At 46.1% G+C, this 26615-nt stretch overlaps 1 protein-coding gene across 3 annotated transcripts in view; it reads left to right on the plus strand.

Annotated features, from left to right (window-relative positions):
- The window catches only part of SUN2 (Sad1 and UNC84 domain containing 2), a 396247-nt gene that overhangs the window by 261583 nt on the left and 108049 nt on the right, over nt 1-26615 (plus strand). For all 3 annotated transcript variants that reach the window (XM_069652961.1, XM_069652963.1, XM_069652960.1), the window contains 2 exons: nt 14002-14079; nt 18038-18081. In XM_069652961.1, coding sequence (XP_069509062.1) covers nt 14002-14079; nt 18038-18081 — 122 coding nt within the window. The remainder of the gene's footprint in view (nt 1-14001; nt 14080-18037; nt 18082-26615) is intronic.

The raw sequence follows: 26615 nt of genomic DNA on the forward strand, positions 1-26615 counted from the left end.
TGGTCGGGGCAATTCGATTGCCCCGGGGTCTGTTGTTCGAGGGGGCACGTCTCCGTCCCCCCTGATCGAGTTTTGGCTGGTGGCAGTGGATACTACTTTTTATATTCGACCGCGAATATATCTCTATGGGATTTTCCCATTGTTCGAGGCTACCAACTTTAATTATTTAATTCCTTTAGCCTCGAACATACCGCCGGTTTATTTAATATGAATTCACCGGTTGGTATTTTTTGCCAGAACTCGACTCTAAAATGGCGTTTGTGTTCTCTTCTGTGACTCCAACCCAAGTTGAGCCCTTTGTTCCACTTTTTGGCGGGCTTCTCCACAGAAGCCTCCAAAAGTGGTGCCACTCTGTCTGGGTACCACAGGGGTTGTGGGAGGGGGTTTAGGCACCCTGGACTGAGTTGCCTTGGCAACTCAAGTCGCACTCTTGTGTGATTGGCCCAAGTGATGAGCCGGCCGGCTCACCACTTAGCATGTTTGATTGACAGCTAGGCTGAATGAATGGGGGTTTGCTGCATAAAAGCAGGGCTTTGGGGACTGGAACTTCAGAAGTGGCCACAGGACCTAAGAATCCGAGGAGGGAGAAGCTGAGCCGACCTGCAACGACGACACCACCGGTGGAGCCCTGCTCAACCGTCTCACCACTTTTCCCGACGACAGAGGAGATCTCCAGTCCAGAGAGTCTTCTTCCTTTGACTGGTGGGGATAACCAGTTTTGCCTTCTTTTCACCTTCCTGGAGCATCTCGTGGCTGCCTTGCCCGTGCCAAGCACCCCGGCAACCGGCATACCACGACTTTCTAACCTGGGCTGGCCTGGGACAACCTAGCTAACTTTTCCTGACTTCAGTTTCATTCTTTGTGTGCGAACTATCTACAAGACTCTTTGGGCATAACCCCCACTGTGTGAACCTGGACCCCTTCTGCTTGCTCTCTCCAAGAGTGGGCCTTGCAATTGAGTTCCTTGCTCTCCACTGGAACTCTGCCTATCCTGCCTTACTGTGGTTCTTTTAAAAGTATTGAAATTTGTGTGCTTCCATAACTCTGCCTTTTTCCCTCCCTTTTTTATAACTTATTAGAGTGCCATCTTATGTTAAGCGCTCACCTCTGTCTGAAAATAAGTGGTGTTTCTCATTAAGACTTGTCTAATAAGTAATTAGGGTTGTATATATATATATAATAGTGACTGTGTGCTGAATTTACTTACCTCTTTGTTGCTAGTGTAATTTACAAGTGTGTCTTTAAATAAAGAACTATATACTTTTACACCAAAGCTCTGGTCAGTGTTTGCTTGTGCTACTGTATCTCTGTACCTATTGTGTATACTCTATATACTGCCTAACTCTTCTTGAGGGAAGTCTGACTGCTCAGCCACAGCTACCAAGTGAATCTGTGTGGTACAGACTGCTACAAAGTGGGTTTACTGCCAAACACCTGTAGTCTTAAATCTTTTGCAGTGGTCCCTAAGCGAACTGCACAGGTTTCTGCCTAACACGTACCAATGTGTAGCGTATGTAATCTGACTCAAAGTGATTATTTTTTTTTATTTTGTTTTCCCTACCCTTCAGAGGAACGTAACATGAGCCAGTGCTTTCTCTCTACCACTCCGATTTTCAAGAAGGCATTGACCTTTTTTTGCACTTTCATTGACTCATGCAAGATCGGAGGGCTTGGTGGTGCAGGCCTTGAATCCCAGGACAATGCCTAAAACCTTTTCTAACCTGCTCCCCTGCAAGGCAATCTAAAAAAAAAAAACATACTCATTGGGTAGGACAATGTTTGCTTTTGACAGCCTGAAACCTTAGCTAACAATGCCACCTGCATGCTGCCAGATACCGCACACTTAGAGGGATGTGATTAAGGAGTCTTTGCAGCACCCGCTTTAGTTGGTTGCTAACGGCAAGGATGCCGATAAACATGCTCTTCTGGCTCGCCAGACTGTGGACTGCATTGGCAGATCCATGCGGACAGGTGTGATAGTTTGGTACTGTTCTTGGCTGCAAACGTGTTACTACTTGTCTGATGTCCAGAGCAAGCGGTTTCATTGTAAACACCTCTTACGTGTGCTAAATTGGATGAATGGCTTGATAAGTTCCCAAGTGACCCACAAAGTCTTTGGGCGTGCATACACCTTTTCTGCAAGAGACCACATCAATACAGGTTGTTTCTTTCCCAAGGCATTGTTGGCCATCGGCCAGACAGTAACAGCTGTCTCGGCAGCAGCTAACCTCTGCGCTCGTCTGTCCAAAGCTTTTTTAACTTAAAGATGTTTGTCATTCCTCATCTGTGAAAGGGGCAGGACTGCACATTTTCTGGAAAGTATGAAGCCGATTACCTCACACCAGTGGGATCATTTGCAACCCTCTTCAAATCTTCATCCTACTCTTTCTTTTCTTCCCCCTCAGGCAGTATTTTGAACTAGAGGGTTGTAATGCTTCTCTGCAAAGCGTCAGTTTCTGTTCCACCAATAGGAGCAAGGTCTTTGCTGTTAAAAGAAATACTTTCCCATCCCCAAGAAACTTTCCTCAGGAAAAAAAAAGTTAAACGTGGATTAACAACTCCAAACTACGTGACCCAGACAAACAGGTTCTGTCAAAGGGGTAGTGTCACAAACTCGGGTAACTGGCGCGTATGGAGAAGGTGAAGATTCGGCGGCCATTAGAATGTGCCATTACATATTTTTCTCAACGTATGCGGCGGTCTAGTGGTTTTCAACATGGCTGCTGCCGAGTTCTATTTACTATCCTTCACTCGGCGGCTCGGCGCGTTGCATCTCTCAGGATTTCTCCTCGTTGCTAGCGCTCCACATTACTTCTCTTGGCGGTGTTCCGCCCATACTTCAGCTTTCCTTCTGTAGTTTATCTCTGCGCCCTTCCTCGCTCCCTCTCCGCGCTTATTCTTGCCTTTTTCTTTTTCTTCCTGTTCAGCCTCCTGCCTACCTTTCTTTTTCCCCTGTTTCTGTTCTGGTCCTTACGAATCCTCTCTGGGTTTGTCAAGGAGTTGTATTTTTTCTACTCGTTTCTTGCGAGTTATACTGGTTTCTTGCGAGTTATCCTGTCCATTCCCAGTGTTCAGATAGCCCATTTCGCAGAACACTTCCCTTAAACACCACACAGACATTCTGCAGAGTATTTCCTTTCACCTACGAAGCGAAGGCAGCCAGGATTGCGGGCATTGCCGTTTGTACCTGTACCTATCAAGACCAACTAACCGGTTCATCAATTGTGACTATCTTTTTCCCCTACAACGTTTCCGGCTGTTGCGGAGAGGGGTCACTGGAGATTCCAAGGACTTGAATCACGGTGGCTTCCTACGAGGCAGGCCTTATCTGCACAAAAAAAAGAAGGCAGTTTCTCGGCGAAACCGAAGAAAGAAACTGGATTATTCTTCAATTACTTCAGGTGAGGAGGAAGGGGTAGAAGGTGTACTCCAATACTTGAGTGAGGAGGAGGATATTACTGACAAACCGGATAGGTAGAAACTGATCTTAATTTATTTCTACTCAATACTTTGAAAGGCAGGGCCTTTAAAACCAAAACTAAAATCTATTTGGCTTTCATAGACCTAAAAAAGGCTTTGACAGCATAAATGGAGAGCTTTTGTGGATAAAGCCAGAAGCCAGTGGATGAAAGCCCCCTCCACCGATTTATTAGCGGCAATAAAATGTTCTATACGGATACTACTATCCAAATAAGATTTAATGCACAGGGCCTTCTGGCTAAAAAAATATTCTCATTTAAGGCCCTGAAGCAAGGCTGTCCATTGGCTCCGACGTACTATAATTTTTTTTTTGTCAGACCTGGGAAACCATATGAACGCTATTATTAGATCATTCCCCCCGACAAACTAGCATAGATGCTCTATGCGGATGATCTGGTCCTGATCCACCAGCCTCCCATAGGCCTCCAATGCAGTTTGAACGCTCTAAATGAGTATATGAATAAAACCTGTTTGGAGATAAATGGTGCCAAAACGGATGTGCTTGTTCTGAAATTGATCAAGGGACTACTAAACCATATAAATGGTATTTGGGAATTTAGAGGCTGAACGAGATCTCTTCGATACGCTACTTAGGGTCCCATTTCAACTGCAGTGTGAATGATGCATTCCGATGTAGAGAATTGCACAGGAAAATGAAGAACCTTGCTATTCAAGGATCTCTGATTAAAAAAAATATGGACATTTTTCGCTTATCCCGGTAATAACGTTTTTCAAATCCAAAGTGATTTCTATAATAACCTATGCTACGGAGGCGTTTCTTTTCACTTCGTGGAATATTTAGTCTGCACTGGAGAAAAACCTTGCGTTTACCTTCTGGCTTCCCAATAGTCTTGATCAAATTTGAACTCGGCCTAACCTCACTCTATGCTAGAACTATATGGAAACCTGTGGGCCTTTTTCGGAAATGTTTAATGTTCCCTCCGGCTGTTCATATCAGATTATAGCTAACAGGCTGAATGGGAGAGGTTTGCAGCGGTTAACCATTTGGAATGAACAATGCATGTCCCTATTAAACAGCTTGGGAATCGATAAAGAAACCTTGTTGATGAACCCAAACTATGTAAAAAAAGAAAATGTGTAAGCCAGACTGGATCCAGGCAATAGAAAGGAAAAACAAACATCGTCTATATGCAGATCCTAGAATAGCTTTGAAAGCTCTGAATGTTATCCCTAAATACCTACTAAAATGTCCATGCCAAAAGATGAGAAACCACTTTGAGATTCCACTTAAATATACTGCCCACAAAGCAAATCACAGCGGCCTACAGGAAGGGGGATGTAAACCACTTCTGCAGATTCTGCCAGAAGACGGAAGTGGTAGAGACCTTAACACATCACTGTTTTGCCCAAGCTTAACCTGTAAGCAAACCTTCTACATAGGTAATTTCATCAGCAGAATTCCATTTTATGGAGCAGACGATTAGTGGAGATTGTTGTTGGCGGGTGAAAACACACTTAAACATTTGTCCTTATGAAATTCTCGGGGGGCATATTTTATATACCAGTTAAACCAGACAGGTCGGGGAAGTGGTGTGGAAAGTTAGTTGTTTTTTCTTTTTCATTTTATGAATGATTTCTGATGAAATATCTGTAATTTTGAGCAAATGCAATGGAAGACGGAGGTTTGTAATAAACCAAGTGTTTAACTAAAAAATAAAAATAAAAAAGGCGTTATAATATGACTTTGCCAACAATCATTCAGGGCATTTAGGGAGATGACTTATTTGTCTCCCTGGAATTCCAGTATCGTTATTTCCACACGTTGCTACAGCTGACACCCCTCTTTCAGATTTATGGGATGTCGCACATAACGGTGTTGAGACCAGAGCATTTTGCACGACAACTAGAAACAAAACCTATCTAAAATCTAACGCGCAAATGCCTTTGCTTGTCATTGCCAGCTCACAGGCCCTGCCCTTTCCTTTTCCACCTGCCGGCCTATCTTTTCAGTCCGTCCATTTCCTGCATGTTGCAGACTGGAAATCTTCTGTGGCTTGTGCAGACCTCACAATGAACCTTCTAGTTGTTTTGCATTGGTTTTCTGTATTTTGGGTTCCTGCTGACTTCTGAGCCTCGTTTTTTGGTTCATACTGCACATTACTTGCTCCACAAACTCCTAGGGCACCCTGGCACCGTTTTCCAAACCATAGCCAAATTCCATGTGCCCACGTTGACCGGGGTTCCAAAACCTGTGGCCTAACTGTGCTTTGTGTAATTCATGAGTAGTTCTATCCCCCCTTCAGAGTCTGAGGCCCTATATGAGGAAGGAGTGCAATATCCTGAGAAGATAGACATAGCGCCACGTGAACAATGGGTGAATAGGGCTAAAGTCACATGATGACAGGAGATCCCTATGACACATTTGAAGCATGAAACAGCAAATAACTGCGCTCATGTGGGAGCAGGTGAGTCAGATGGCAAAGAAAACTGCTCCAAGGAGGTCCTTCTTTGAGATGGAGAGGAACCGCTGCAGGACTGTTCTTGGGTCACAGCCTAAGGATTGAAGCATCGATGAGGGTCTTCAGGAGATCGATCCAGAAAGGTAGGACTTCAACTGGACTTGGCTGGAGAGCAGTGCTGGATGTTGTCAACGGTTGTCTGTCTTCAGCAGGCTGCAGGTCTTCATAGAGGTCTTGGCTCCAAAGGACCACCTGAATAATCGCTACAGGACTCCTCATATTATCCTAACTTCAAGCCCTGGTCTCCCCCAGCCCACCAAGTGAAAGGATCTGCACCATTCATACTGGCAAGGGCTTTACAATCGTGAACAGCCTCTTCTTCTTACCCTACATATTCATGCTAAAATATGCAGCTTCATCTGGGAACGAAAAATGTATTGGTGTTGGCAAAATTTGAAGGGTGGGGATTACCTGAAGTGAGGCTATGCCTCTTAGCAGAAACATGAAGTGTAACCCACGTAATATTTTGACTGCAGTTAACAAGCAGTTTATCAGTCCTTTTTTCATGAAAGCAAGGTATATGGAACTGAAGTACGGGTCAGACGGCTGCTGTTACCCGTAGGGTTAATGCCCAAAGCTACATTGTCCAAGGCCAGCCTGATGGCAACAGCATAATCTCCCTTCCTGGTCTGAGTGCTGCAGCTGGTCCTCCTTATGACTACCTTATGTATCAGGCAGTCTGACTCTACCCTAATCCCCACATAAGGATCCCCTTTGTGGCCCCCTCCATGTAGCTTGGCAAGGGACACCTCAAAAGCTCCTGCCCTCTCAGAAGAAATCGGGGGACAGGACCCTCCTGGATTGTGTGTATTCCTTCCAAGAGAGTGAATGAGCCACTTATTGCGGGTGTAAGGCTTCTGGTCAGATGTGAGCTTCACAATTCAGAGAGGTTGACTGAGACGTTGTCTGGGGTGATTGTATGAATCGCTAGTTCAGACTCCAGGGAAATTCTAAATCTGCAGAGAAGGACAACAATTTTACACCCTCAGTGGTGCCTGTAATTCAGGTTCTGCTGTCTGGGGTAATAACTCTCCCAAGTGGGGGTTAGGACTGTTATGTAGGTCATGATTTCCGACTCTCCCAAAGAGGGTTATAGTGCTCACTCTTAATAGTAGGTACATTTCATGGCTCTTCCAAATGAGGGTCTCATATGGTCTCTTACATAAATGAATTTAAACTTTGCCTAATGAGGGTTATTAAAGTACTCTCCTTGAAAGAAAGCTAGCTCAAAAGAATACTCCGATATGACTTGGAGGTCAAGGTGTGCCCTAAAGGAAATTGATGACCGACTAGGCATCATTATTCAATCATGTGAATATGGAAACAAACAAGCTTGCTGTACAAATGTTTTGCCTACAATGGGTGCTCAGTATGTATTCAATAAAATGCAAATAATAAAGATTAAAATAATGAATCGAAAGAAGAAAAGATTGAAATAAGTGAAAGCACTAGCATTCACTCCATAACCTCTATGTGGTGACCATTTTATTAATATCAGAGTTATAATATTGAATTCTAACTGCCTAAATCAGTAGCCATCATTAGATATGCAGAAAGTTCTGTCTATAAGGGTTTCTTGCTCTGCCCAGCAATGGGGAAAGTAAGGGGCACTGTGCATACTCGTGCAAGAAAAAAATAAGGTGGAACTGTTGCCTGTGGAAGAGCTCAGTTAGCCATGTGTCATGTTCTAATTCTGTTTGCACCAAACAGCTAGCACCATAGTGCAAGTAAAACAGGTTGCATAACCAGAGCAGTTGATTGCTCTGATGGTCTTTGTGAGGTTTGGGTTCACCAAGTCTCCATGTCTTTGTTTTCCCTGTCTGACATTGTTTTTTGTTGTCTGTCTCCTTCTTCCTTTTGTGTGCGCCCTGAGGCCTAGGGTTAGTGGCGCAATACAAGAATTCAGATAGATAGATAGATGGTCACCCTAACAAATTATGGATGGTTTTGGAACAGCGCTTCAGGGCTACCACAGCAATGTTCTTCTTGAACAAGCAGGGGGGTGCACAAGGTCAGCGATCCTGTGCTGGTTGGCTCTGGGGATATGGAATGGTGCCTGGATAAAGCAATCTGGCCGAAAGCATACCACCTATCAGGGGAAGAAGACATCAGTGCGGAAGCTCTGAGCTGGAATGAATATATATATATCTGCCCTCCCCCCCCCCTCCCGATATGATCTGTTCTTCAGTTATGTAGTAAGCCTATTGTAGACTGCTTTACAACAATCGGAGAATACAAAGTGTCTATGCCTCTTGGAAGGACCAAAATTCCGTAGAAGACGCTTTTTTACTCCCATTGGGATGTGCAGAACGTTTACCATTTCTCCCCTCTTCCACTTAGTCCAAGAGCATTACACAAGCTGGAACGCAGTCAAAACTGTTGCATGATCTTGTGGACTCCCTTGTGTCCGAAAAGATTATTGGATCTCAGATCTACAAAATATCAAATGCTCCCCATCTTGACCACTGCCGAATTACTCAGATTTGCTGCAGCAGAGGGGAATAAAAAAGATCGTCAGGAAGGGTAGCACTAGATCGCAGATCACTAGCAAATGGACGCCCCTGGAAAAAAGGATAAGACCTACGAGAGGCAAACCAAGATGATGTGCTCTTATTTGTAACCACTTTGGCTGAATCTGGGGTTTTGGTACATTCCTGCAAGACATACCTGGCGGCGATAGGGATCTATCTGAACAAAGGGGATAATGTAGTGTCGCTGCCGAAAACCATTAGTGAAAATGACATTTAGATGGACTACTGTGGCTTTTCCTTCTGAGAAAGAGGCCCTATAGAACATGGGATCTCAACATTGGTTTGACAGCACTGATGCAGAAACCTTTGGAGTGCTTGGCAACAACAGAATTGAAATGGGTGACATATAAGATCATTTTCCTAGTGGCAATTACGTATGCATGCAGGATCTCAGAATTCCAAGCATTATGTTTGAGACCCATACATCATATTTCACACAGATAATGTTTTTCTACAAACGGATCTGTTTTTTTTTTCTTTACCCAAAATCGTAAATAGTTTTCAACCAGAGAGATGGAAAAGACCCTGCACACTCTGATGTGGCAAGGGCTCTGTAATTCTTTCTGGACGAACAAAAGAAATACGACAGTCAACATCATTATTTCGGAATTTTGGTGGATCTGCAGTATCGAAAAGCTTCTATAGCTACAGGGATGGTTTTGGCAATACTGGAGACTTAGACTGCAAAACAAATTACCACCGAAGGGGCTACATGCACCATGCACATCTGTTAAGGGTGAAATAGGTTTCTGTGGCCTTCCAAAGGCACGCCCCCCTGCATGGGATATCTGTAAGGCAACATGGGCAAATCCACATTGCTTTTGCAAACACTATTCCCTTGACTGCAGCTCAATAATGCAGCTTTTGGACAACCTGTCTTGAGGAATCTTTTTGCTTTGTAAGAACCAACCGCCCTTAATTCCTAGGGGATGCTTTGGTATCATCCAAGAGTATGGAGGAAAGGGGACGACAGGACTAAAGGGTAGGGAAAAGCTACTCTCCATAGTGACCCTGGTACTCTTAGTCCATAGTCTCCTTTCATCCATAAACCCTCCTGCCTTTCCCTGATAAAATGTTACCTAGTCCGACTTGATAAAGGGACTTACAGTTGCCAGGGCTTGTGGAGGAGGTGCCTCGAAGATTCTGGATAGGGCATGTCCACGCATGGGACATACTGAAAGTTCAAATTGATGGCTGCTTGAATCACATTCCGGTCCCCTGGGACATTCAAGCGTATGGAAGAAAGAGGACTATGGACTAATAGTAACAGCGTAACGAAGTTGAGAAACGTTTCTGAAAATGCGGCCACAGGCTCTGTGAGTTGCAGCTGCCCTTCCAAAGAAGATGTTCAGAGGCCAGATGTGATTATCTGAATGATGAGCATTAGGAAGCAAATGCGGATTATTTCCAAAACTCTGTGGCATATTTTAGCATGCAATACAATACTGTACATGCTAGTTTGCATTGCATTTTCCACCATACTCGATAAAAGGTTTTTTTAAAAGTAAAATGATTCCTCTTTTTTAATATCCTATGCCAGGAAAAAAGGACCTCGGGGAATTTTATTTTTTATTTTATTGAGTATTTGTTTGGCGCCTATACAACAGAATTGTGTTTCAAAGCACCAATCTGTAGGTCAGTGTGTTGACATTTTAATTAAGCCCCGTTTGTCAGAGCTTCACCTCCTAGAGCTGCGGCATGTCCACCACATGTGGAGGAGGGACCCGTCCATTCCGCAGTTCCTCCAACATAATCTGGGTTATGTGCGCTTGATCTTGTGCAATTGTGCTGGGGCCAGGGACCATCGGAAGCATACTTTAGATGCACACTCCCTGTTAGTGATGCATTGTGAGGATTTGTGCGCACTCTGCCGTGTTACGTACTCCATAACGTATCCTTGATAGTCACACCCAATCTCCTTCTCCCAGTTAACCATGTATCGGAACCTGTCGATGACATTAGCCCTATCTAATAGTTTATAAAGATGTGAGACCCTTTCTTTCTGCATCCCGCAGGCTAGTGTGAGTTCTAGTGGTGATGCATGCCTCGTACCAGGACCACCCCCGGCTTCATTTCCTATAGGCGGCCAATTACTGATGCTCTCTTTCACGCTGCATTTAATCCCTGGACATTCCAGGAGAGTATGTTCATCTCAGACATTTATATTGTGAATGTGCTCCCCGTCCCCTTTCTCCCAGTGAGAATCCGCCCATCACCTCTAGCTGAACCTCCACTCCTCCCATGTGTCCCATTAATGGCCCCGCTATAACGCTTGACTTTTTGTTTAACTGAAGCAACTTGCAACATTCCTCTCCCCTCTCAAACCCCCTTGCCCCCCATCAAACTGTGAATCGTGATACCAAACCTTCCCTACATCTTTTTTTGGAACTAAGGGCCTTGTTTCCAACCATTCCATCCCCAACTGCCCGCCCCCAACGGTCTACCCTTGAACCTTCATCATAGTTAACATTGTTCCTCACCAACTGTCCTCATTTTCCCCTTAGCCACTGAGTCATAAATCGCGTCCCCTGGGCTCTTCTCACTTGCCCTCAGGGTCCACCCTCCTCCCACTCGCCCCAACCCCACCCACACTAAGCCAATGTTCCACAGTGTGTCTCTTCCCCAGTGCATCCAAAGTCACTAATTTCTCTCCCCATCTAATAATCTGTAAAAAGTCACCTTTAGCTCTCAGAAGGTGGGCCCACATCAACCGGGTGCGGCTCAATAGTCACAATCCCACCTCGTTGTTTCATCGTCATGCTGCTGTGTACCAGCGTGTACTCAATCCGCGCTCCTCTCACCATTCAGATGTTACCCCAATCTATATTAGGTTTTGCGTTTTGGGGCTAGGCCTGCTGCACTCTTTGTGGGCTCCCAATTTTTGGGAATTGTGCCATCCTATTCTGGGTGCTTCGTTTCCCATGCCAGTGTACTCACTCTGTGTCTTATCGGGTTGCTTTGCTCTTTCACCTCTGGGTGTATGAGAGGGTCTGCTTCTTCTGCATCTGTGATGGACCAAGCTCTGCCCTTATACATGAACTCTAAGGAGCAGGGGGACCCGAGTAAGTACGCTCAGTAAGTTTGATGGGTTCTGTCCTGTTCTTTCTCCATATAATCAGGCAGTTGTAGCATGTACCTGATCAGATCTTTCACAAAGTCTCCCAGCTCTGCGTCGCACACTTGATTGGGGATTCCCCGGATCCGGACGTTATTGCATCTCAACCTATTTTCCAGGTCCTAATGCATGAGCTGTATAGCCCTGTATTGCGCTTTCAATCTGCCCACTCGCTCCGACAGACCCTCTGCTTTCTGTTACTGTGTGGTGACTGTCTTCCACCTCACCGAACCTGTTTTCAGCCTCAGTGTAGATATCTTCAAGAGCAGTTCCGACGTACTGTGCTGAATTTCCTTCGTAATATCGCTCAGAAGTTGACAAAGGTCTTTCCTGGTCAGTGGCGAGCCCCAGTCCTCCCAGTCTCCCGGCTTAAGATGTATCTGTGCTATCGTTGCAATTTCTCCTTTCCTAGTTTTCTCCTGTGCCCCCATCAACACATCTATCAGCTTTGCTGGTTTTAACTTTGCTGCCATAATGGTCCCTATAGTGTGTTGGGCGTACTCAAGTTTTCAGCACTCCTTCTTGCAGCACCACACCGCACCCCAGCTGCTCTGACGCAGGATCTGCCCTCTCATGAGCGGCATTCTTCAAAACGACTCTGGGGCAGACCCAGGGGGTCACTGTCACCACATACCTTACCCGGTACCAGGAGGAGCTCGCGATCTTCCTTTTAACGTGTGCTAGTCCCCTTCAGCTCCCCATTTCAATGAGCTTGCGCCTCTCACCTCCAGCCACCCGTCAGTGGGTAGGTAGCCATACCGGCGTGTGGTTCACTTAGTGAGTGTGTCCACGTGCGCCAGCCCCCACAGGCTGCTGTAGGTCGCAGAAGGCCAAAACCGATGCAGATCTACTGGGGACCAGCAGGGGGCAAGACAACCCAAAGCAAGGAGATCCATTCTACTGTGTAGTGTTACAGGGTCAGGCAGGACACTGCTTTACTTTGTAGACTGCCAGCCCAAAACCCCGCTCCCACAGATCCCTCAGGCCTGCCTCCTAGCCGCCATCTTGCATGCGGCCTCCGCCCGGGCAGGCACTCCCCCACGCCTGCTCCCAATGCTAATAGTCCAGGGCACCGCAGACACCAACCGCCGCTTCCTCTGCATCGCCGCCTTCTCTTCACTTCACTCCGGCCGGCAGGGATGCCCGATCTGACGTCCACTGCCCGTCCTTTGGTGACCCCTGGCGCAGCCTGCACCTCCAGGAGACAGTCATGGTCCGCCCCATGAGAATGGTCAGGCAGCCGCAGGAGTGAACAATGCTGAGTGGGGGAAGAGGGGATGAGGAGCAGCCTAGTTCTCTGTTGGCTCTGGGCGCTCCGATCCACTCTTCAGGTGCCGAGAGCCCGCAATCTTGCCTCTTGCCGCCACCCCCCCACCCCCTGGTGCCATCACATCTCTGCAGGAGTTTGGGACATGTTTTTGCAGCGATTGCTGTTGGTTGGGTAGCAACAGGGGAACAGTCCTAAGCAGAGAGCACATCTCACTGCATCCTGCGCTTGGCCACGCCCCTGCTTTTATATTTTAAATCAGCCATTTCACAATAGCACTCTTAGACCGGGATAGTTTCTAATCTGCTTGCTTCTTAATAATAGATCTTAATATGAGGATATTCAGTATGTTCTTTTCCCAAGATAATAACTTTATATCACCAATTGTTTTTTGTCTAGTCAAACACTGTTTTAGCCCTGCATAAACCCTGTGGTTTTTGGTCCTTTTGTTTCCCATGTGAAAATGTTTGGAAACTAATCCTTAAACTCCTAGACTTCTTAAGGTACTTGCCTGAACAAAGACATTTTACCCTGGTTGCTCGTAGGTTCTTGGAGGTTATATAGCTTTTAGTTTAATAAATAACTGCAGTTCTCTCTGTGCCTATGAAAACATGGTCTTATAGTTACCGCTAGTGGTTACATTGTTTATAACAATTTAAAATGCTGTCTTTTTGTACAAATTTGTGAACAAACCTACAGCCAAAATCCTGCCGTTAATTCAAAGGATGGTTGTTTCTCTGCTCTTGAATGTGCTTAGATAATATGGGCTTGAGGTGTATGGTTGAACTTATTGAAAATGTACATGACTTGATGCTTGAAAGTGGCCAAGGTCTGGGTTTTTAAGCCATCAATTAGTTTTTCTTGACCTAACAGATATGTGTTTTTAAGAACTGTTTAATTATGCAGACAGCTTTCCGTTTAATGACCTTCCTACTCATTTATTTACTAAGCATGTTCTCTCTGTGTTCTCAGCTGTTTGCTCCTAAGCTTCTGCGTCCTTGCCCTAAGTGTGTGTGTGTGAGACACACCCCTGGAAAGAGTATCTAAACAATACCCTTAGTTTTCTTTGCTGAGCTTTGAAGTATGGGCCGCACACTTGCCTGATTCTCCCCTATTCTTTCCCTACAGGGGGAACTGGAAGCACTACGAGAGGAGCAGCAGCGGGACCTGCATGGGGTTCTAAAGAAGATCGGCCAGCTGTCAAAGGTGAGCTTGGTTAGGAGGCAGAACGCATTGCTCTTGATAATTGATGGTCAATTTGTGGTAGTCTTTTGAGAAGATTTCCCCGACCTGGCAGCAGTGGGGTGGACAGGGAATAATTTAATGTGAACAGTCCACTCCACATACGAATCTGGAGAATAGATCACTCCATAAAGGCTTTATGATGAACACACCCCAAACATTTTTATCGGTAAATTCACATTTACTGTTGCTTTTGTAATGAAAAGTAGAGTTTTGTTACGATAAAGAGTTTTATACTTTGCTCCTCTGGCATTTATGTGGTTGTTGGGTGCTGTGGTGGGTCTGAAACGGAGGCATCCTTGGTTTGATTAGGGTGGAAAGAGGGAATATGCAATAAAGCTTTGCTGTTATGGATATGCGTGCCGTTCAGAAGTGCCTTGGTACTGTGCGCAGATCCGTTTCTTTCATTGTCCATGTTGATGGCACTTGCGGATTCTGTATCCAGAATGGAGCCTCTTGTGCCCATAGTCTGAGGAATGTTTATTGGTCAAGGCTATAATATATATATTTTGAGAAGTATAGTGTACTCATGTTTGATGACTGTTCGGAGGGTTGCTGATTTACAATGTCTGGTCTAATTAGTTGGTATGCGTGTATGTGTTGGGATGTAGAGATCGTATTTTCTTTTTCACACACACTCTCATTAAGGGTTATGGGACGCATGACTTTTTTTTTTTTTGTTCAGTGAAAACTCCCCTTTAAATGCAACCCCATGCACTCCTTTGAACTTCCTTCGTATGTTAGTTGGCAGGCTGAGTGCATTCTCAATCCTCACTGTAACTTGCCCGTGTGCTGTACCCAGTGGGGGTTGTTGGAACTGTTGCACTTCAAGCTTACGTCGCACTCATAGGCCAAAACCAATCTTGCCCCCAATCATCTAGTGTTGAGGACGCTCGATCAGAATATTGCTGAAACAAGCTTTGTTTCGAGGTCAATAGAAGGTGGAGTGAGAATTCCTCAAAGTCCCCCGCTAAGGACGACTCCGCATCCCTTGGTCTAAAGGAGGTGGTGCAGCTCCAGGAAAGTAGAGAGGCATCCTAACATTGAAAGAAAAGGAACTAGAAGGTAGGGAGGTATTTGGGGACGGAGGGAGGAGCTCGATGCAATTACACTTCCATCTCGAATTTGGTGCTTCTTCAGCCCAGTAATAGGTACTGATCTCTGCCAGTGCATGTTGAAAAGCGCTGCTTAAGTGCTAAATAACGAACAGTGGCACAAGAGCCTAGGGTGTACAGTTCAATCGCAAAAGAGAAACCCTTTATCTGATCCCGATTCCCAGATTAAGGCTGTAGATGTTTTAGGAGAGCCTTAAACTTGTCCCACGTAGCCATGCGCATCATCCGTCGACCTAATGTTCCCCAGCTATGAAAAGAAGTGTGCATTGCAAAACAGGTATGCTGCACTTGTCCGATTTTGGGAGGATGTCCTTCCTATGGAGTGCAATGGAAGGGGGCTGTGCAAGGGAAGGTTATCAGAGGACCCACACTTTGCAAAGCTGATGGTGTGGGAAGACAGGGGGGTGGGTAGATGGGTTTTAAGTTTGAACTATCCACACACGGGGTGTGTATGGGTTAGGAAGGAACCACCTCCCCCATAAACAGCTTCTTGTATTACAAGGGGGTTGGGAGCCTTTCTCGAATAAGACTGTGAAGGCACTGTGGACAGGTAGTTACCTGGCTGATTTCTACCCAACATCTACATTTGTACACTGTTTGGTATGATTCCTGGGGGGTATAATATCAAAATTAAGTTTATGTAGTTTGAAGCTAGATAAAGCAAATTAATTTTATTTGACTAAAATTGTTACTATTTCTAGAAAGACACTTGGGTTAATTTGGTACATGAGAGAATTGTTGCACGTTGAGTTGCTGTCCTTCGGTTGGCATTTTGGACCCTCTATTACAGAAAAACACCATACACTGTTAAGTTCTAACTGAGGTAGTCTAGTGCAATCCTTGTCATTCTGTTCACTGAGTCTGTCTATGTTTCTCTTTGACTTTGTAGAATTCCTTATTTATTTTTGTGAGATTGGTGGTAGGAAGGGTTAATCGTGCACAGATTCAAACCAGTACTTTATAGCTACCACTTCTTCCATCCACCCAACACAAGATTGTGAAAACGGCCCACAAAAAAGTGAAGGGATCCACTGTATCAGAGTTCCTGCTTCTTCAGGGAGGTGTGCATCTTCATGTACACACGTTTACTTCCACAAAGCTTCACAAGATGAAAAACAATGCACCTATAAAATAAAAATGACATTCAAACTTTGAAACAATGTCAATGGGCCTCATTATGACCCTGCATGTCCGAAAACAACGGTGGCGGTAAACCCACTGGCCTGGCGAGAGTAACGCCACCCGCCTGCAGACGGAAATGGAAACACTGGTACCGTTAATTATGGTGCCGGTGTTTCCATGGTCCCCTTCCCCGTGGAGTCCTAGGACTCCATGGGAATGGGGAGTAACGTTATTCCACCACCGGAATTACCGGACCACCAGGGCTGTAATGCCCCGGTAATTCCGGCAATCCCAGAGGCGGTAATTCATTCCAGGTCTGGCAGCAAGCTGCTGGTTTTTCCTGCTCGGTTACCGCCGGACTTGGAATGAGGCCCAATGTCTCAAAGATTCCTCATCGCATCTGATCAACATAGTCTGTACAGTTCATATCTGTAATATTATATGTGTTGCGGCTCCCCGTCTCTTGACTTATATTGGTAAAGTAGACATTGGGCCTCATTACGAGTACGGCGGTAGGGGTTAACGGCACCGGTAAGGATGCCGGTGCCGTTAACCCCCCACCGCTGCATTCCGAGGTCCCTTAGCGGTTCCCGCTAAGGCTGGCTGGTTTTACCAGCCAGCCTTAGCGGGAGCCGCTAAGGGACCATGGAGCTAATAACGGGCCCGCTATTTGCTAGCCCGTTATTAGCTCCTTCCCCATTCCCATTGATGGGAATGGGGAATGGTTTTCAGAATGGGAATTTACCGGGTCCTCCAAGGTCGGAATGACCCAGTAAGTCCCCATTCCGAGGACCCGGACCCGGGTTTGGAGGCAGCCATGGCTACCTCCAAACTCGTAATGATCCCCATTGTAGCCATACTTTTCTGGTACTGTTGTGTGAAGACAAGGACCAATATACCCTCTTATCTACTTTCAAACAATAATTGCACCTTGACTCTGAGCTACTTGTTGGGTTGGAACTTGACATCCGATGGCACCATTGCACTATTCTCACCGGTCTCCTTCCCCAGTGCTGGTAGACAGCGTGCATGAATACGTTCTAGGAAATACCATAGTTCAGGAAGACCATTGTGTTTTCCAAGGCAGAGCACACATGATCCATCCATGGGAATCCAATTGTGCCAGACAGGTGTAGGAAGTTGTGTAAGGAGCGCACTGGGTGGGCATGCATATTACTACGTAGTCTGGCCCCCAAAACGAGTGGCTTTGTTGTTCAACCCCCTAACCTGAAATTCTAACTGAAGAGGATCTGGTGCAGCACTTGGGGGGGGGGGGGAAGCATACACTGCATTTTAAATGGTGATTAGCACTCACAACTGGCCGGGAAGTCTTGATACCATAAGTTAGCGGCGTGGGCGTGATGGCCATAATGGGGATCTGATATTTTGAAGGTGTATGGTTCCTTGCGCCATAGCATTAGACAGAGCAGCGTGTCAGCCAGTCATCTACCACTCCGTCTTTCCTTGCTGAGTTTCAAGCTTATTAATAAAGCAAGTTTCAAACGTTTTGGGGACATGATCATTATTGTGATCTCCGTGATCAACTTAAGTAGGAAAACATGTTTACAGCATAACGCCCCAAGACTAAGGCAAGAAGCTCTATATCTAAAATCCCAAAATGTGTATGGGTATGTCCAGTGTTGTGCTGTTTTGTGTCTTACAATAATGTCTTTTTTCCCCGTCAGGAGCTGGAGACACAGATGTTGCATATGAAGGCTGAGTTTACCAGGTAAAATGCAAGATTTTCCTCAGTTTCCCATTGCCAGTGCCCACTTGCCTGCTTCTTGTGTCTTGTCTGAGTTTCCCAGCTTGACTTTGGCATGCCACAGATGATCTGGATCAGATAAAACGTAGATGGATGTGCTTCTGGAGATTCCTAACTTTTAACATCCCAGGGCAAAAATATGCTATGTTGATGGTGAGGCCCAAAGACCAATAAGCAGGCATGCGTTTTTAATAGTGGTGGTGTTTTATAAACTGTTTCTTTTTGCACATTCCCATCCATTTCAATGTGACCCCCAGGATATCTGCCGAGTGTTTTGAGGTTCTGAACTCAATCCCTGGCTTAATTAATTTAGGTTTTGGTGGTACTGTCAATCTGCAAGGCTACCACTGCCGGGAGAACCTATTCACCGTTTAAGCATATTTGAGCACTGCCACTTCTCTTAAGGAAGATAGTGCAGTGAAACGTATTTGCATTTGTTTTGGAGTTCAAGCGTTTTTCCCATAATAGGTGTTGGGGTGGTCAGGAGAGATCCAAATGAGAAAGAGGGGTTCATGTTGCGTGCGCCATATTTGTGACTGGGGAGCGGCAAAGTTGTTGCGATGTTGCTAATTTATATGTATCCAGCATAGTTAATGAGAATGGGATGTGTGTTACTTTGTGTTTTAAGTTGATACATTTAAGAAATTCACACTTGCATCAAGATGGATGTCAAAATCACCAATGACATATAAATGCAATCTGGGTATGGTGTGCCACGAAGTGCCTGGAAGCTGGGCAACGAGGTGCTTCATAATGCGCATGCAAGGAAGGGGATTTGTCACGAAGAACCCACTGTGTAGAAGACACAGTATTTATTAAACATGCATGCACTGATATACATACATGGGGAATTAATCTATATTCGGTGTGCTCTTTTCATAAATTGGTTGAACTCTGCAGTTTGGGTTTGCGACATGAATTCTGAGTGACTGGGGAAAAACTGGTTTTGCAGTGTTTGGAGGCCAAAGGAAAGGTAATGAGTAACCACGACATTGAGCAGATGGTCAGCCAACAGGCCGTCCCAGGGTTTTTATGGCTTGGCAGTATCGCGGAAAGAAGATGCAATCTTTCAAGCGCCCGAGAGTGTGTTATTTATTGTACAGGGGAATTCAGCCATTTGCTTTTGACCATCCATAAACCTGAGGTGAAGGGACAACTGAGGCCAGAGTTGATCGATACTTATGTTTCGATTGTTTTCTCAGGATGTCACCGGAGGCCATAGATGTTGTATTGGTAGTTTAGATTAGTGTTCCAAGGACGTCCGCAAGCTGGGGTGGGTGATGAGACATTTATAGCCTGTTCAAAGGGAACCGTTTTATTCTTTGCCTCCCCATATTGTTGAAGTACTCTTGAAAACCATGTGCAATTACGTCCGGGGTTAGGAGGTCTCAGGCTAGCTGGGACTTGTAATGAATTATGTTTTTGAATGTGTAACTCTGTGATGATGTCATGACCTACCACAGACAAATCTTAAAAGGGGGTGTGCTGTACACATGAGCAGAAGATGGTAGTTAAGAGAACTGTGACCAATGGGAACGGGGGAATTGGAGAAAGATTGGATTTCTTTTGTACAGGTTTTGACCAATCATGCGAAGGGGGTGTTTTGTAATAAAATATATGGGAGTGTTTTAACTGTTGCAAAAATGTATTTAATGTGTCAATTTGTGGGGGTCAGGAAGACTCAGGTTAGTTAGAGAATCATCCAGCCCCTCCTAGCCGATTGTGCAATAAACGTTACGTTCAAACGTGCACTCGGTTTTTTAAGTGGTGGGCCTGCTTTGGGGTAAGGTGATTAGAGGCCCATCCGCACATAAGTTGAAGCCCAGGCAGACTGGTGGCAGTGGTTTCTTTGTTTACCTTTTTGTGTGCACCATGTATCTTTACCACATGGCAGCATATTGTTCACTACAGGGCTCAAAATGGCTGGCCATGTTGTTTTAAGCCCCGTCTTTGTGCTTCATTGTCCTTTTGACAGCCTTTCTACTCGAAAGGGTTAGGATCTTTCCATATATAGGCCTCCTCTCCCCAGGCTCTGGCATAGAATGGGAAGTAGCCTTTTTGTGCACAGGGATCTGGTTTGGGCAGGGTATGGGTTTGCAGATTGTCCCAATATGGATTCCAAATCTTGTGTGTGGCTGCACCTGAGCTTGCTGTCCATAAGTGGACAGCTGCCCAAAGGTTTGAATGTAGCAGGTACCCTTACAGGTGGGCAGTGAATAACCCTAAACTAGGCATTAAGATATCTGTAGTGCATCAGGCTCCATTTTTCTGTAGTCCACTGGAGCCAAAGATACAAAGGTGAAGAGGCGCCAAAGACGGACGCCAACATACTGCTGCTTGGGCAATGATTTCCCAATCGCGGCACTTCAGTTAATGGGGAGACCTGTGTTGATGGCTCCCAAGCTAACTGATGCGCCTAACCAGTTCTGAATCTTGCATCAACGAGGTAGTTGTTCTGGATCTCCGAGACGCGGTCCAGACGCTACAGCACATCATCCAATGTGGGGACTTAGCCTGTTGTTGGAAACCCATGCAGCATGGTCCTGTAAATTGTGCAGTGCATCCTTTTTTTGGGCTGGGACCTCAGTGATCTGCTGTTACTGCCTTCTGCCAAGAAAGGGAGCTCTGGTGGAACCAGAATCCTGTGGTCCCCCATCTTCTTGCCTGTAGACACTGTGCAGGGTTGCTTGAACCTCTTGGTGCTCCCAATGTGTTCTGGGATTCCACTTACAGTATGGGAGTTGTCACAGAGGTCTTTCTTTGACTGCAGCACAGTCTGTCTCGGTGGGATCCATTTTGTTTGTTCCCTAATAGATACCAGATTTGCTGTATCAGCAGACCCCGGTGTCCTCGTTGTCATCCAAAATCCATGCTGCACCTGCAACCCCTGGACTTTCAATGCCAACATCGATGGGGAGAGCAGTTGTCACCAATGGCCCAATCTTATCTGTGGTCATTGTCTTGATCGAGGGGCTGGGTTGCTTATCTGTTTTGATGCCCTCCTGATCCTATTCTATGTTCTGCAGCTACCTATGCCTGGGCAACTGATCCTGCTCATCCTGTCTGGTATCCCTGTGGATGACTGGGATAGGTAACTGCTCCTTTCTGTAAGGGTGTCGAAGAAGGAAGCTGACACAAAGGTGGCATGGATTTGGTTATAAACTTTTATTTCTCAAATGGAAAACCTCACTGTCCCCATCTCCAAGAGGGGTTGCCCTGCCTCGATCTAATAGTAAAGGCATTGTCCGAATGTCCATCAAATCAAAGTTCCACGATCCTGTGTCGAATCCTACTCCAACACACAATAGAACTGAAGGATAAACTAACAGCATGTTCTTTCTTCAAGAGAATGGATCCCTTATCCTGCTTCTTAAACAGTGGCCAACTATTGTTCTTTCTAAACAGAAAATACCAGGTGGAATGACTCAATTCCCCTGGTGTCTCTAATACAACTCTCAGCCCACTGCCAAGAGAATACATCCTTTCTCCTGGTGTTACTTTGTACAGTTCACCACAAGGGCAGGGGGAATGACTCCCATCCCCTGGCATCTTCAACATAGGTTCTGGGCCTGCACCAGTAGAATGACTCCCTTCTCGTGGTGTTGCTTGGTTCAGTTCACAATCTGGCCAGAAGGAAGGACTCACTTCCCCTGGAGTCTTTATTCCAGCTCTTTGTCCGATACTCTTAGACTCCTTTCTCCTGGTATTTCTAGTTACAGTTCTTTCTTATTGTTGGGGTTCCAGACCCTTCTCTGGCGGCCAGTGGTTTCCTCACTACCATTGCACCAAGGAAGATTTCCTCTGATGCTTTTCTTTTTACCGTTAGGGTCCCAGCGCCGCCTTTGTTGGCCAGTGGTTTCTTTGTTAGCACTGCACTGAGGAAGTTTTCCACTGATGCTAGCCTTCTCACTCTTGCGGTCCCACACCCTTCTCTCGTTGTGCCCATTTACATCCTCGCTAATACTGGGCCGGGGAAAAGCCACCTTAGCCTCTGTCAACCCCTGGGTCTTCCGTGGTTCTCATGTACCTCCCTTTACCCCTTACAGGGCTTTGGTATGTTGCTGGGACTTCCTGGGACCGGGGCACACTTCTCCAGCCGCATCTGCCTCCCTTGTCTGAACTAGTGACTTTGCAGTGTCCTCCTGGCTTCGGGATTCCGTTCGCCTTCACTCGGCGGGTGGAGAACTAGTTTGGCGACCTTTTGCCGCTCTCTGCTTCTCCACAGCTGTCGGTCGGCGTTTGAAGATGCCGGCTGCTTTCCCCAACAGGACTGGATACTGCTGCACCTGCCACCACTGTGCTTCTCGTAACGCCTGCGTTCAGCTCCGCAGCTGGGCTTCTCTCTTCAAACAGTCCTTCATTCATTTTTATACTTTGTACCCAATTCCTCCCAAGCGGATTACACAAGTCCTTCGTTGTTATTGACTTAACCGTGCTTGCTTGGGACCTCCTCGTACCAGTGTTATCACAGCCAATGATCTTTGTCTCCTGTGTTCTTCCTTGTGCTATTACTCTTGGTTTTAGGCCCTATGTTGCAACAATACATAGGCTTGCTTTCAATGTAGTGGCTCTGGGCATTAGGGAGGGCTAAGGAATGTCAGGGAGTTGTAACATTCATTGGGCTGTACTCCAGGTGATTGTCCTTATACCCAGAGGTGGAGTCCCTCACCATGAGGTCCTCCCTGCATTATATCAACCCTAGGGGGGACTATTGGGTAGCGGCCGCACCTCCCTAGCCTCATGCAAAAGGGCACCTCCCTGGGGAGAAGTAACACCTTGCGAATCGTCACATTCACTGCAATAGAAACCTGACTTTGTAAGCACACGAAAAATTCAGTCTTGCCACTAGTACTATTTAACCCACCAAGCCCCCCCCCCTTACTTTCCTTGGGAGAACTGCAAGTACATTTGCAATCTATGCCCTAAGTAGCTAAAACCCAGTTACTTATCTATTTAGCTTCTTTAAGTCACAAATGCTACAAGGTAAATGAAACCGTATATAGAAATATACAATCGGAGTTTCGTTTTCAAAATGGGACATACACCACACATAAGAATTCACAAATTTTCAACAGCAACACTGTTAAAATAACCTAAAGCGAGGTGGGGTGGGGAGAGGAGATGTTCTACTATATATCATAGGCAATATAATATTTCACGGCAACACCAACACTATATACTAATCTCATTGAGTCCTAGTCCTATCCTATAGGTAATGGCTAGTGATAATACTGAAGGGTACTAGCACTAGGGCAAACCATGCCCTGCTGCAAAATTGCATTGAAATTTATACTTGTTTTATGCTCGAGCTAACGTGCAAAATTGTTTAAAATCGTGCAAAGTTAGGATAGGACTTCAACATGATATGAGTATGGAGTGTTGGTGTTGCCATATAATATTATAGTGCCTATGATATATAGTAGAACATCTCCACACTCCTCCACGCGTTAGGTTATTGCAACAGTGTTGCTGTTGAAACTGTGAATTCTGTGGTGTTTGTTCCATGTTGAACACAAACCTCTGATTTTATATTGATGTATATTGTTTCATTTACCTTTTAGCATCTGGGACTTAAAGCATGTTTTGGTAAATAAATACAGTAGGTTTGTCCTTACCTTTGTGGATTGTTAGACAAGATTGTGTGCAGTATCCTTTGATGCTACAGCAACCTTGACCTGCTGGCAATAGGAACCCAACCTTTGGTAGAAGTCTCTACTACACAGGTTGGTAATGTGGCTGAGCAGCCAGGCTTATCTCAAGAGGGGTCAATGTGAGCAGTCGAGTTGTAACAGAATTATTCAAATAAACACGTACACTCAAGGTTTCTTGATGAAACTGTCATTTAATGTATTTAACAGTCAGTTGTATAAGCCTTCTTCAGAAGGGAGCAAAACATGTAACAATTATAATACACTTCAAAACACACTCTTAGTTTCTCTAAATCAGATGATACCCATTGAGGGTGGCACACAGACACTTCCTACACCCTCAGGTGACTTAAATAGCTAGGACACTGTGGACATTGATTAATCATTGGCACATTTAGAGCAATACTGAGTTTCGTGCAAAGGTTAGATATGGGAATAAAACAAAGGTTAACAAATAATTCATAAACAGGTAAGTACTTTTTAAAACCTTCCAATGTCAAGTAAATTAACTCTTTCCTGGAGGAAAGGTATAACACAAAGTCAGAGGTAGATGGGTCTCTCTGGGAGCCAGATCAGCAAATGTTAGTTGAACAAAGTCTAGGGGAGCTGAAGATCTTCTTTGCAGGCAAGTAAAAGTCTTGCACACCAGCCATTAATTGTAGAAAGGGTAACATAAAAATGTTACATGAGAAACTAGACAAAGGGGATAATAACCACTCCAGCACCCTATGGTAAGATTGTGTGGGCTGGGTCTAGAAAGTTACAAAATGTATGTAAATTCAATTCAAATAGATTGTGTCCTCCAACGTATTCCACATCTTTGACATGTAATGTCCACAGCTGTGTACTTAGGAAACTTTTTCGGCAGAGGGTGTCCTGCGTCGATGGCGTTGGGTCGATGTCCCTCGAAGGCCTCAGTCGAGGGCGACGTCACCGGATGTTATAAATAGGAAGCACGGCGCCCCTAGCCTCAGTTCCATTTTTTTCTGCAAACTTGTTTGCTTCGGAGACTCAACACGCCTCGTGTGTTCCTCGTGAATATGTCGTCTTCTTCGACCCCTCCGACTCTGCGGTCTGGCTTTAAGATTTGCCGGGATAGTCTAAGATGTCGATTACCGACCTATATCGCATTTGTTTGTGGTACCTGGGCGAGAGTCATGACACCGACGACTAAGGCTAAGGGCTTGCGGGAGCGTAAGTGGAAGCTTCGGGTAGGTAGGGGTCCTAAACCCTGTAGGTCGAGTAAAACTTCTAAGGGGATCTCCACCGATGATTCGAGGGGCGACTCTCCGCGTCAGGAGTCCCGGGGATCTCGGTCCCGGAGTGGTTCCCGCCATTCTTCGTCCTCGTCTAGGCATTGCAGGAAGTGCCGTCACCGGTCGCCTTCCCCGTCGTCCTCTGAGGATGGTGCCGCGAGGAAAGTGGCATGCCCGACTAAGTCCTCGACTCCGGAGGAGTGGCATGCCTTCAGGGAGCAGATGCTGGCGATTTTCCAATCCCAGGGCACAGTCCCGTCTGCGCCTTCAGAAGAAGCCAGCAAGGAACGGTCTCGATCCGAGGCTCGCACGCCTTCGGGCTCGGGTCCTTGGCGTGACTCGCATCGGGAACCTTTGAGTTCTCGTTCGGACAAGTGTCAGGATGGTCGCAAGAGATGTGCTTCCAGGTCTCGGTCCTCATCCCCAGCGAGACCTCAGAAACCTGGTAAGGGCTCGAGGTCAGCGTCGACTCTGTTGGCACCGTGTCCGTCGGATGCGGAGGTCAAAGCTTTGCCTTCGCACCAGCCCTCAGCACTGTCGGTGCCGTTATCAACGCCGAAGCCGTCGGCGCGCTCAACGGCGAAGCCTTTTTGGCCGGAATTTACCGATGGAGGTCCCTGCTACTGTGGATCATTCAAGGAAGGCTACTTCCAAGTCTGTGAGGCCTGTTGAGGACTCCAGACCCTCATCTCTCCCGAGGCAGGACTTTTACGTCCCTCTGAATGACCTCTATGAGGAGGAGGAGAGGACAGATTTCGATTTTGACCCTCTTCAGCCTGATGTGGCTCCTGTCTTTTCTGGAAGACAGTCAATTAGAAGAATTGAGGCAATCACTTCATGATGCCAGTGGCTTGGACACTTCTCCTGAGGTGGAATTTGGTGGGCCTGAGCTTGGGGCTCATGCTGAGTCGGGAGACTGATGGCTAGGGTCACAGAGTTTCTTGGCTGGTCCAGTCCTCCTGAAGCTTTTGTTCAGGATGACTTAACGGATATTTTGGATCAAGATCCGTCCGCCGACCCGGTGTTACCTTTTCATTTGATGTTACAGAAAAGGGTGGCGGCTGCTTGGCAGTCTACGGAATCTCTTCCGGCAGTTAACAAATCGTTAACTAAACTAAAAAATACTGCCCTTCCGGTAGCGACCCCAGCTACCTTTCTTCTCACCCCACTCCCGAGAGTTTGGTGGGTCAGGCGGCTACAGTCACCTCGAGGTAGGCGGCGTACCCTACGATCCCTCCTGATAGGGACGACAAACGCTTCGACGGTTGGGCACGCAAGGTGTTTTTATACGGGGAGTATGGCATTGAAGTCAGCCAACTCACACTCTGTAGAATTGTGCTGAGCATATTCCCGAAGGGGAAGAAAGGGATGGGTTCCTTGCTCTCATGCAGTATGGCAAGGATGCCATGTGTGAATCCCTTCAGTCGGGTTTGGACACAGCCGACAGTGTTAGCCGGTCCATGGCTGCGAGCACCGTTATACGCAGATTTGCGTGGCTGCGGAAGTCTGGTTTTGCTCCGGATGTGCAAACCCGTCTTTTGAACATGACCTTTGATGGCGTGCATTTGTTTGGCAGCAAGGCTGACGAGAGCCT

Source organism: Ambystoma mexicanum, chromosome 3q, assembly GCF_040938575.1.
Source record: "Ambystoma mexicanum isolate Mex_15411 chromosome 3q, UKY_AmexF1_1, whole genome shotgun sequence".
Classification (NCBI taxonomy): domain Eukaryota; kingdom Metazoa; phylum Chordata; class Amphibia; order Caudata; family Ambystomatidae; genus Ambystoma; species Ambystoma mexicanum.